The sequence below is a fragment of the Podarcis muralis genome, chromosome 10, assembly GCF_964188315.1.
Source record: "Podarcis muralis chromosome 10, rPodMur119.hap1.1, whole genome shotgun sequence".
NCBI lineage: Eukaryota > Metazoa > Chordata > Lepidosauria > Squamata > Lacertidae > Podarcis > Podarcis muralis.
In genome coordinates this window covers 31,045,836-31,058,792 of record NC_135664.1, presented here as the reverse complement: position 1 = coordinate 31,058,792, position 12,957 = coordinate 31,045,836, and the positions used below count along the sequence as shown (strand labels likewise).

At 44.1% G+C, this 12,957-nt stretch overlaps 1 protein-coding gene and 1 long non-coding RNA gene across 3 annotated transcripts in view; one reads left to right on the top strand and one right to left on the bottom strand.

The window, feature by feature from the left end:
• The window catches only part of RASSF3 (Ras association domain family member 3), a 58,395-nt gene that overhangs the window by 22,624 nt on the left and 22,814 nt on the right, over positions 1–12,957 (bottom strand). Inside the window, exon 1 of one of the 2 annotated variants that reach the window (XM_028745793.2) lies at positions 5,833–6,492. The exons of the other annotated variant lie outside the window; for it this stretch is intronic. Within the exon in view, the coding sequence (XP_028601626.2) occupies positions 5,833–6,477 (645 nt within the window). The 5' untranslated portion in view covers positions 6,478–6,492. Of the gene's footprint in view, positions 1–5,832; positions 6,493–12,957 lie in introns of those variants that run through there. 2 annotated transcript variants of the gene reach the window in all.
• On the top strand, positions 6,203–12,158 carry LOC144328963 (uncharacterized). The gene is made up of 2 exons (XR_013394345.1): positions 6,203–6,314; positions 10,226–12,158. It is a non-coding gene; the product is annotated as an uncharacterized LOC144328963 (long non-coding RNA).

Sequence of the window (12,957 nt, the reverse complement as noted above, 5' to 3'; positions counted from 1 at the left end):
CCTTTTATCTCTGACAGGGTAACGGCCAGTCCTGATCCCCCGGTTACTCACCTCTCTGTCTCGCCGGAAGGCGGGCACTCTTCCTGCGAGTACTCAGGTCTCTCCTTCTCTCAGACCTGAGTCTTTCTATGCAGCTCAGGAGATGTCGGTGGGTTACTAACTAGACCCAGGGGCTACCTCAGCCTCTCCTGACCCAACTGGTAGTGGAGCAGCTGTAAGTGATGGCCCAGCTGAAGGCAATGAGGTAATCCCCACATCTGGAGCCAGGGCAGGCTCAGGCCCCTGACTTGGCCCAGCTGCTGCCTGTTGCAGGGGGACCTGTGCAGACTCGGACTCTTCAGAATCAGGCCCCAGACTCGGTTCAGATGCTGCCTGAGGCAGAGGATCCGATGCGGACTGAGACTCCTCCGGTTCTGAGTCTGAGCCCGAGCCCGAGTCCCAGGCCGTCAAAGCAACCAACTCCCCAAAGGGCTACACACAATGCAATACCGAACTAAATGTCCATACCAGGAAATCTGACACAATTCTTGGACAAAGATGCAATTTCAATTAGTAAAAACACCCATAACTTGGATAAACACACTGGGTTACTTCAACTGTGGGATACCATATTCTTAAATGTGAATCCACACAGTATATAAGGATAGCATGTTGAGATGCTGAAAGCATAAAGCCCAAACGCATGTGAAATGGGAGCATAGTCATTATGACATCATTCCTACACTCAAGACGCAGATAGCCTCTCTTTTATTTGGTCAAATCTGAAAAATATACCAGTCTCAAGCTGCCTTAAATTGAGAATTATCTTTGTTTTAACTTCAGAAGACCAAGAGAAGGAAAGAGGGAGATGCCTCAGGAAATAAAACAGAAGGAAACATGCCAACCATATGCAGTGCCAACTCTGCAAGTACAACTAAAGTGCTAGCAGATGGGTGGAGAGACTTATATTTGCTGCTTCCTTTGACCTCATTGCCCATGTGCCCCTCCCCTTCTCCAAAGGGAAAATGCAGGCACGCAAACTGCAGGAGCGAGGCATGCTTGCTTATTTACTAAGAACAAACGAGCCCCTACAACTCCCTGCCTTCTGTGTACCTTAAGCAATACAAAAACAATTCATTGTATGTACTCAAAACAAGGCGATTATTTTTTTCCATGAAAATAACCATCCACAACCTAAGTTTGCTGCTGCTGCTGGACTTGGGTAGGCGAGGAGCTCAGAGCCTATTTTGACTCAAAGGTCTTTTCACTTGCCAACATGCTCAGAATGATTCAATGTGCGCTGCTGCCACTGTTCACCCTAGATGCCCCCTGCCATTCCCCCTTCAACAGATTTGGCACTGGTGTGTTGAACATGACCTATTATGTGACTGGCTCACTAGGTATGGGTCAAGTAGCCATACACCTGATCGGGTGAGAACAAACCAAGTCTTTAATTATAAACGCTAGTTACCAAACCAATGCAAAGGTGTGTGCTTTTGTAAGCAGCTTTCAAACCTAATGAGGGCATAGATGACATACTTTGGGTTGCTTCACAAATACACAGGTGCCAATCCAGAGGTCAGCACAATCAGACTTCTACACTTTAAATACTTCTGCTTTCTTTCTCCCCTTGCACACACTTTAAAAAAATAAAAATAAAAAATCCAGGGAAAGACTTTTGCCATTACACCCAAACCCACAAGTTGTGGTTTCCACAATCCCCTCCAAGCTGAAATCAAACTGTGGTTTCGAGGGGATGCACAATTCACAGCTTGTTGATTTGTATGCCAGACGACCTATGATTTCTATGAAAGCAAAAGTAGCTAACTGAAACACAGCCTGTAACAGGTAGGAGAGGCAATACACAAGCAATTCCAACCATAGTCTTGACCTTCACCAGGAAACTCATCAGCTTTCTAAATGAGGAAATCAATAGGAAAAAAACTTTAATGTCGACAAAAAACTCCACTCCAGATTTTCAGGAACTGAACCTCAAATGCAAGGTAACAGGTTTCCCAGGACCCTGAAGCATTATTTCAGAAATGCAGCAACCCTCAAATATTTGTTCTAGAATCAGTGTTAGGAAATAGTGTGGTTTAGAGGTTAAAATGTTGGGCCAGGACCTGGAAAGCCAGGTTTCAAAACCCCACCCAGCCATGAAGCGACTGGGTGAACTTGGTGACCAGTTACTGTCACTTAGGCCTCACCTGTCTACCTTACAGGGTAGTTGTGAGGATAAAATGGGGAAGAGAATGGAAACCATGTACACTCCCTTAAGCTCTACGGAGGAATAATAATGATAATAATAATGTAATGATGTTGATATTAATAATAATTTATTATTTATACCATGCTCATCTGGCTGGGTTTCCCCAACCACTCTGGGTGGCTCCCAACTGAATATTAAAAACACAATACAGCATTAAACATTTAAAAACTTCCCTAAACAAAAAAGAGGGGTTATAAAAGTAATGAGGAAGCAGACGGTTCCACTGGTCTCAACATATTTAAGGAGAAGTATTATGCTCATAAGGGATGCGGGTGGCGCTGTGGGCTAAACCACAGAGCCTAGGGCTTGCCAATCAGAAGGTCGGCAGTTCGAATCCCCGTGACAGGGCGAGCTCCCGTTGCTCAGTCCCTGCTCCTGCCAACCTAGCAGTTCGAAAGCACGTCAAAGTGCAAGTAGATAAATAGGTACCGCTCCAGCGGGAAGGTAAACGGCATTTCCGTGCGCTCCTCTGGTTTGCCAGAAGCGGTTTAGTCATGCTGGCCACATGACCCAGAAGCTGTACGCTGGCTCCCTCGGCCAATAAAGCGAGATGAGCGCCGCAACCCCAGAGTCGTCTGCGACTGGACCTAACGGTCAGGGGTCCCTTTACCGTTACCATGCACATGGATTCTAAGTTAATCAGTTTATTAGACCCCAGTTCCTGACCACATGAACAATCTGTGCCAAATACTAACTGTAGGGCTTAATAGATATTTATAAACCAGTTTTGCAAGAGCTCAGAGTACTTCCAATATGGTACCACACTAAAGATAGGACACTAATCTCCTTATCACTCAGGTCAGGCACTAAAGAAAGTATAGAATATCAGCATAGCTCACTCTGAAAAGCTCACTCTGTCATTTTGGTGGCCTAGGTCTTTTAGATTCTAAATGCTACATATGGGTTTAATCTGTTTTATAGCACAGTATTTTCTGTTCCTAGTATTTCACATTGTTTTATGTGGTCTTCATGTTTATTCTTGTTATTGTTTTTACTTTTTCTGCCACATTAGACACTCAAGAGAGGCTTCTTACCTGAGAAGTATAATATACAGAAACCAAAATCCTCAGCTTTGAAGATTTTATAACGAACCACACAATGCTAAAGGCCACTGTACTTTCTCTGCATGACTAGTGGAGTATCAACATGTTTTAGTCAAAGTGGGAGTTCCAGTGATTGACACACAACTCTCTCCCACAGATGCATCAAATGCCAAGTTTAAAGGAATAGGAAAAGATCAGCTTAGTCCACAATTCTTAAAAAGAGAAATAATCTTCGGTAAAATCCACTTTGTCCCGCTCATATTTCTACTTGTTTCACCAGAATTCTGTGTTGCTAGTTCACAAAGCTTCCACACCCATAAACTCCTTGTTCTTCCGCTGTGTCTCTGCCCCTGATCTTTCTTTCCTCCAACTTGGGCACCCTCAACTACCCAAACACCTGCTGTCCTCTTCGGTGATTCTACCCATTGTAGCCCAAAGTTTGTCTTATGCCTGGAGCTTCCTCCAAGCAAATCTGCTTGGTGTTACTTTTCTCTTCCAAATCACAGCCTGCTCTTGTCTTCAAAACCTTTGCCTTAATTCTTTAGTCCTCATCCCCAGCAGAAATGAACCCCATAATTGCAACTGCTAGCATTCATCCTCAGCTATTGTTCCTCTTTGCTTTTTCTACACTGCATTGCTTTGTTACCCTTGCTTCTCCCTATCAACCTCCTAACTTTCTTTCTGTCCTCTAGGGTAAATTCAGAATGTGAGCTACTTCGGAGGATGGACCACTCTTGCTTATGTTACTCTATAGAACACTATGTACACTCAGGACACATACAACTTAAATGCAGTGTGTTGCTCATACTCCTTATCTGCCTATTCCTGCCCACTTTTTAATCACTGACTGTGTTTCTGAATCAGTGCCAGGAGTGGAGGCTGAACACTGCCCTGTTGACATCATTAAGGACTGCTGCAACATGTTGCCTGTAGCCATCTCCTAGCAACTATTAAGAGTCTCTAAATATTGAAAACCACTTGGGAATAGCCAAAGCCAATCTACATATTGAAATGACAAGGTTATCCTTACCTTAGGATGTAGAAAGCCCAGGAATTAATACTAGCTGAATTCTTAACCACTGCTATCACCCTGATCCTCTCTGAAACTGCTGTTTCAAAACTTTAACACAAAGTTTGGAAGAACTTTATTCCATTATCATTCCACTATGCAAAAGCTCTGGCACCCTGAGAGTCAGATGGCAACCCCGCAATTCTAACAAGATCACAGCCAACTCAGCTTAGCTTAACAGCTTTAAGAAATTAATAGCAAAATATTAGATGTCCATTAACAGACTATCAAAGCATTTAGAATACCACATCATCACCACTGCATTTTAAATCATGCCATGCATTCTTGAAATTATTTTGCGAAGGAGAAAAAAATAACCTGCACATGATGACCCTAAAAAGAACCCTGGAGTTTATGATGTCCAAATTTAAATGCAACATTGAGGTATGAGAAGCACTTGCTCATGCAGGTGATCCACACAACTGATGTGTGTTTTTAAAAATGTACTATTTTCCCAACACGTTTAGAATAGTGTGCTAGCATAATATTTGTAAAACACTCCATGCATGGAGTTTGGGGTAAAAGTATTTTTAATGCTTTGGTTAGTTGAAGGCCTTTTACATGTAAATTTCCATTTAAATACAACTACCTGCGTCAGGTGCATATGCTGTTACAGAAATAAAGTGCAGCAATTAAAAAAAAATTGTACAGTACTTTCTAACTATTAAAAATCCCTGGATATTGAAAATCACTTAGGAGCAGACACAGACAACCTACACATCATTATGAAGGGAAGATTATATCCCAATTAAGGCTTCGTTAGTGTGTTAAAAACAATTCTAATGATTATGATTGCTGGGGTGGGGCTGAGAAGACGAGGCAAAAAATCCGTTACCTCACAGGGAACTACAGTTTTTTTTCCTATTTATGCGCTTTCCCAGAAATCCTACAACGAGAGTGGCGGCTGCAAGACCATGCGGTTTCAGGAATAACGCATGAGCAATCAGACTTCTCTTTTCCCCGGTCGCATCATGGGAGATCTTTTTTTTTTCCGCCGGGAGAAGTTCTGGCTCACGGGGAAGTGAATCTACTGAAAAAGCACGCTTTTCATCCTCAAAGGTCGCAGCAAGGCTGCTCGAGCTAGCCCAACGGCTGGAATCCACACGTGCAGTTTCACCGAAAGCCTGGCGCGGGGGTGCGGAGAGAAACCTTGGGCTCCAGCCCCCCATCCCCCCCCACCCCAATACTTCTGCTGCCTGGACTCTGCTCCCTCTGCGATCATCCGGAAGCGGCACCCGGCACCCTCCAGATCCCGCTGGGACTTGGGGAAGGAACCGGGAAAGCGCCACGAGGGGCTCCCCAGAAACTTAGTTTGGCGTGGGGCGCGGGGACAGAGAGCGAGCCTGGGAAGAGCACGTGGGGTCGCAGCGGAAGGCGCGGCCTGCTGCGGGTCAGGCCAGGGCAAAGGCGCTCTTGCTCGGGACGGGGAGGATTCCCGCCCGGCGGAAGGAGGGAGAGGGGGGCTCGCTTACTTGCAGACTCGGCTTGGCTTTGGCGGGGCAGCTCCTGAAGAAGGAGGTGCGGGCGGTGAAGAAGAACTCCTCCGACTCGGACTCTTCCCAGCTGCTGTAGCCGCTGCTCATGCTGCTAGTTCCCGTGGCGCGCCGTCCGTGCAGCAGCAGCAGCAGGGGGGCCCGGGCGTCCCTGCCGCCACCGCATGGAGACCCGCCCGGCCGGAGCTCGGCGGCGGACAAGTCCCGTGGTCGCTGCGCGCCGCAGCCTGGCCGGCAGCGCACTGAGGCCGGCTCTCCTCTCGGACGCGCTTCCGCGGAGGCAGCGCCGCCTCCCGCCCAGCTAGCCGGGCCTTCCTCCCTCCTCCTCCCTTCCCCCGAGTGGCCGCGACTGAGCCGCCACCTGCCTTGAAGCTGGGCGGGAGCTTCTGGCTCGCCTCCCTTTCCCCTCAGGAACTTGGCTCGCTCGCGCGCGGGGACTGCGCCCTCTCGCCTTGCAACAGGTGAGCCGGGAAAGACGTGGCCGCGCTTCTTCCCGCGGAGATAAGTTAGTGCTCCTCCCCAAGCGCCGTTTGGCTCCTGGGCACCTCGCCGCCAAAGTTTCGGCCCAGGCCGGCTGCATGAGCTAATATCCGTCGGAGATAGCGAGTGTTGATAGGCGCGCATTCTTGCAAAAGCGCTTCAAGGGTTGGCAAATGGCCCTCATTGTCAAGGGCACCTCCTTAGTTCCAGAAGAGCTCATCTCTCTTAAGAAACAAAATTAAAAAATTCCTTCCAGTTGCACCTTAGAGACCAACTTAGTTTGTTGTTGGTATGAGCTTTCGTGTGCATGCACACTTCTTCAGATACTCCTTTTTAAGAGAACACGACGGGTGTCACTTAAATCTGGTCCGACGCACCTCTGATTTTCTGAATGGCACCAAGCCTTGACAAGTATCAAAAGCACACAGAAGAATACTGGTGTCAGAGCCTCAAAGGACCACACAGGTGTCAGCAAAGCGGGTGACACCTTTACGTTTTAAAAGGTGATATATCATGGAGCTGGAGCAATCAAGACTGCAATCTCAGGCTCATTTTGGAGTACGCCCTATGTAGACTTCCAAGTAAACATGCAAAAAAACAAAAAGACCAGGCTGCACACTAGGTGAGATTTTAGTACAGTGGTAACCTTGGGTTACATACACTTCAGGTTACAGACTCCGCTAACCCAGAAATAGTGCTTCAGGTTAAGAACTTTGCTTCAGGATAAGAACAGAAATCATGCTCCAGCGGCGGCGCAGCAGCAGGAGGCCCCATTAGCTAAAGTGGTGCTTCAGGTTAAGAACAGTTTCAGGTTAAGAACGGACCTCCAGAACGAATTAAGTACGTAACCTGAGGTGGTACCTCTGGATGCGAACGGGATCTGTTCCAGAGCCCCGTTCGCATCCAGAAGCGAACGCAACCCACGTCCATGCTTGGGTCACGATTCGCCACTTCTGCGCATGCATGTGACGTTATTTTGACCATCTGCGCATGCGCAAGTGGTGAAACCCGGAAGTAATGCTCTCCGTTACTTCTGGGTCGCTGCAACGTGCAACCTGAAAATACTTATCCCAAAGCTACTTCAACCCGAGGTATGACCTTACACAAACTGGGAGCAGATGGTGAAAGGCAGGTTAGAAGTCCCCAAAAATCAATTATAAGTACCCATATCCTAATGTAAAAGACACTATAGTCAACAAAACTAAACAGTGGGGCAGAACAGGTTCAGTCCATGGTGTGCGCGCGCAAGCAGTTTTTAAAACCAGGTTATCCCACAAGACGGACAATTAGTAAAGTTGTGGACATGGGAGTGTCTTATGGGGTGGTGGGAAGCAAATCTCTCTTCAGATAAAAGACAATGCTTCTGTAGATATTTGTTGCCAAGTGGCCGAATCATAATTCTGAACTGTTAGAGGATTTCCACAGAATACCCTGATCGTAAGCATGGTTATGCTGAAGTGAATCTGACTCTTTATTGGGTCTTTTAGTCTAGGTTTTCTGCAGCCTTAGATGAGGAGTTTGCCACCTGTACATTCCCTGGCACATTTTGAACATGGTTAAAAACACAATGCTGAAATAATACAGCAAAGTAATATAATCTGAGTCTTTAAAAAAAGACAGCACAAACATGGTAGGCATTTTAAAAATGCTCAGTTATTAATTCCACAAAGCCAAAGCAAGTATGAATACGTTCTAAAGTTGAGTTGCAAATAAAGTTCCATAGTCAGTGTTTCCATAACTTTGAATATCTAATTGCATGTTGTCAGGATGAAAAGGAAGGAGAAAGAACAAAAACAGTTGTTATATGAACACTGTACTGTCTGGTTTGTAACAACTAATACCATGCTAAGATGCCTGAAGTTATATTGCTTTAGTGTCTTTATTTGCATTTTTTTAAAGCTACTGGCAAAACACTTAACTGCATCAACAAAGGAATGAGCATATACGAATCAATGCTTTGTGTTAGCTTTCTGCCAAATTTCACAGTAAAGCAGAGAATATCATCCTCTGTGTCCTCATAATACAAGTTATGCGTAAGTACGGTACTTTTCAGGTGGACAGCATAGCACTTTTTTCTATCCACCACTGAGTTCCAAAGCATGCTCTTTATAAATTATGGGCCAGGCATGCAAATGGAGTTTGGCCTGCTGGCTGTAAAATTTTAATTGGACTTTGAATTATAGTGTGTGACACAGACAATATACTTAACAGGGGCCTTATGCTTTGCTTATGAACAACAACCAGAATTGCTACTTGTTATTCCTTGAGCCTCTTGCTCTATAAGACAATGGCAAAATCACATTACAAAAGAAGAAAAGCTTTCTTACACCTAAAATTGATGGGTCCTTTAGTAAAGTATCAGGAATGTAAATAGCCGTTCATTTGTGCTATGAATTCCTTTTGTGAGGAGAGGCTCCTTTTTGTAAGGAGGTTTTTAGGGAATGCAAGTCATTTCATTTCAGACCTAGGTTAATTTTCCACAACTGCAACTCAGGCATACAGTAAAGCAGCATTTGAACTAACGGCTACTGCAAAGTTATTTGAAAGGGTAACATGTATTGAATTTTCGACTTCCTCTTGCCTATTTATTTCCAAAGCCTCAGGTTAAATCTGGGAACTTCCCTTTCTCCCTGTGCACTTACTGAATCATTCCTACCAATTTCTTTGATGCAACTTTTTAAATTTTGTCTAAGGTAGTAATCCTAACCCGCCCCCTGCCCCCATGTTGTTGGCTGGGGAGAGGTAAGATGTAGCGCGCTCTCTCTGCCAATGATGAGAAGCAGACACCCAAACTACTCCATTGCAGGTGGGAAACATCACTGGTGGGTCTCCTCTATTGTTTCAGTGGCTTGAGGGTTTGGACCCATAGGATCCAAAACATGGCTCCTCAGACCACTCAGCTATGCCAAATATGGCTAAAAACTGCCTCTCCGCTTTCCTTTCTGATCAAACTTCATATGTGTTGTGGTGACTCAGATGTTCCTGTCTTTCCTTGTCCCAGTTAGGATTGTTCTGCCCACCTACTTATAAGTGGACCTGATCAGAACCATTAGAATGACATTTCATCTTTAGAATAAAGATTCCTGTATGTTTTTACAGATAGCCAATCAAAAGCCAGTTTTTTCAATGCACAAAATTAATGAAATGTATCAGAAGACAAATAACATGGCAAAAATGGGAATTTAAAACACACCCTTAGACATCTAGTGGTGCCCTGTATTTAGTCCCGATGAATCACTTTGAACTGTAAATGTTTCAAGAAGTTTTAGTTAATACTGTGAATGTTTGAAGGAAGGAAGTAGAAGGATAATTATCCGTCTAGGAAAAATGACTAACCGTAGCATCTGGTGTTTTAAGATACAAATCAGCTGGCTTGGCAAGAGTGCAAAATGAGCCAGTGCCTTCGAAAGGTATATGGATTATGTGTGACAATTCTAACAGATAACTGTAAGCAATTATAACAATTTAAATTTGTATTTACTATCACCAGCAAGTCAGCATGTAAGCACATGATTCTCTACATCTACTTCTAACATCTCCAGGAACCACATGAAACTGAATACCTTTCTCTTCCTCCCTCTCTTAAACATATACTGTTTAGCATGGACATCACAGACTTTAACTTGCAGTAAAATATAAGTTTATTCAAGATAGAATAAACCTTGATGATGGCAGGTTTCAAAGACCATGAAGGGTAGCAGAATATATGTAACAGGATCTATAACTTAATTGTCAGGTTGAAGAGTTGCAAAGATGGTGAACAGGGTTGACTTTGAAGTGTTCACTTTCAAACTGACAGCTATTGTTTAGGTAAATAAATGGGAAACAATTTTGAGAGAAGGGCAGCAAAGTGGATTCAATCTGACAAAAGCAAACTTGCTTAATTTTTCAGGCATCCTGGAGGTGCAACAGTTATGAATTTTGGAATAAACACCTTGGAAGAACTGTGGAAGCAATAACTTCTTTAGGAATACCAGGGATCTCCTCTCACCTGAGAAGTCAAGACTAATCACTGAAATTTCCAGAAAGGATTGAGGAACTGCAGTGAATGGAGAAATGGGTGGTTTCCTCCCATCCACACTGTTCATGAGACTCTTCTTGAAGAAGACCCAGAACTCTCAACTGTCCCAAAATATGGCAGCCAGAATACTGGCTGGGTTTCCATTTAGAGCTCACAGAACCCACAGAACTCTGGTTTTATATCTGTAAGCTGGGAGTGTGTGATAGAAGGACCGGCTAAAGTGGTCAAACCAGTCTCTGTTAAGTTAATGGCCCAAGCCAAGCCTGTTAAGCATCTTTTTTACATGTGTAAAGGTGAAATAAAGGTGTGTTGTCATAAAAGCAACTACCTAACAATTCTTCCAGGAGGAGGCAGAAGGTCTCCCCCCCCCCCCCGCCTCACCTGGCTGGAAGCCAAGCCATCCTAGAAACAGGGAACAATAGGCCAAAGCTATGCTTTTGAGGATTCTCCTAAAAACCTAACAGGAAAGCAAAATCTGTTGGAGTGTTAAATCTGTAAGAAGTCTTTGTATATATGTGTAATTAAGACAATGTTTCAAAAAGACACCACAGTGCCCAGAGACCTTCACCCCAGAGAAACCAAACCTGAGGTAAGAGTTGGACCAGCTGAAGTCTTTCGCCACTCAGAGAATGGAATGTGTGTAGCAGTGGGTGGAATTCAACATTGTACTACAGTGGTACCTTGGTTCTTGAATGCAATTCGTTCCAGAAGTCCGTTCAACTTCTGAAACGTTCAAAAACCAAGGCGCAGCTTCCAATGACTGCAGGAGCTTCCTGCACTCAAGTGGAAGCCACATCAGACATTCGGCTTCTGAAAAATGTTCAAAAACCAGAACACTTCCCGGTTTTTGGCGTTTTAGGAGCCAATTTGTTGGTCAACTAAGCCATTCGAGAACCAAGGTTCCACTGTATTATAAGCATGCTGTCTGCACAAGCATATCAGCTTCCCAGCTTCAGTGACCCCCTTCCAGTCCTCCTCTGCCTCCTGCACTGTTTTTGGGGTTCTCCTTAATCTCCCAGAGTTAATTTCATGAGTCATGGGGAAGCACAGAGGGAGGAGAGGTAGAAAAGTCTTGATGCAGTTCGTTAGGTGAACCCTGCCCAGCACTTTTAAGCTGTTGCAAGCTATCCTGGGACCTCAGTATATGACAGGTAAGAATTATTATTATTATTAGTATTGGCAACCTTAGCACCCAAGAAGATGATGCTTGCCCGCATCAGAGGATACAGTGATATCCTCTCTCCTGCACTACTGGGAAGCCTTGAGAGACACATTCTTTCTAAGCTTCAAGACTTCCTCTTGTTCCCAATCAGTTCCCAGGCCTTGTGCTTCCCTCACTCAAATTGGATTTTGGCACTCCTAGGTAACAGTTTCCGATTACTGTGTTGATCTTGTTTGCCGCAACTCCTTTTTCCTGTCTTGCAGGCGGAGATCTCTGGCAGCTTACAGCAAATCAACCTAGGTTATGCTTTACTTGGCCTCTCCCTCCTTGTTTTCTGGTTCCCATGGTTACCGGAGCCATATTCCCAGTGTCCAGAGCTTACTGGGTATGCTCATTAGTGTTTGAAACCATTTGCTGGCATCACAATGCTGGCAAGTCTGAGTTTTAGATTCTCTGCCTCCCTGAACGAGGTTTTCTTATGGAAGTCTTTTAATTGTTTTGTTGCACTGTTTTGGTTTTATTTGTAAGCTTGATTGCAATGTATTCACTGCATATTTTAAATTCCTGTAAGCCACTCTTGAGTACTTTCTGGCAGAAGATTTGGGTAAGACAAACACGTTTTAAATATATATCAATAGTAAACTTCTGGGTGCAGACCTCTGTATTAAGTCCTAAATCATTTTCCATTACCCAAAGGAAGTGCATTTATTCCGATAACCATATCAATTAGTAGAAGATTGCAAAGAAAACAAAGCTGTTTACTGTACTTTTTTTAGAATGCTGATTACTCAACCTTTGCATCCTTTTAGTCTCATATTTAAGGATTAAACTGCATTTCCTTGTGATTACTTATCAGTAGATAGTCATTCTGACTCTTCAATGGGTTTCTGTGCTACAAAGCTGGAAGAAGGATGTCCAAGACACAAGCAATTTTGTGACACTTGACAACACCCTCAGGCTCCTGTGTCAAATCCTGACACCCACTTGCTCTAAAATCCCTGATCCTAATTATTTGGATCATCCTCCATCCAACACAGAGGCATGCTTAAGCCAATTGATTTCAAGGTACTTAAGCATGCCTACCTCTGTGTTCAATTCTTCCACCTGTGACATTCACATTATTTGTAACATGGATCAGCAATATTATTTGCAATAATCTTTGCTTAATCCCTTCCTGAATCAGTGGGTATCAGTAAATGCATATATAGTATTACATGTTAGCAATGGAGTTTGAATTCAGCAGTAGTTACTGTGCTGAACAAGGTCATCTCAGTCATAAAAACACATGAAAACAAACAGAAACAGGTTTGACAACTCTCTCTATTAAACGGCGTCTACTTCCTTGTGCAAGATCTGTGAGGATACAAACACCTTTGAAATAACATCTCCCCCTGCCATTTATTTTGACTTTTATACCAGCCTTTCTATGATAAATCATACT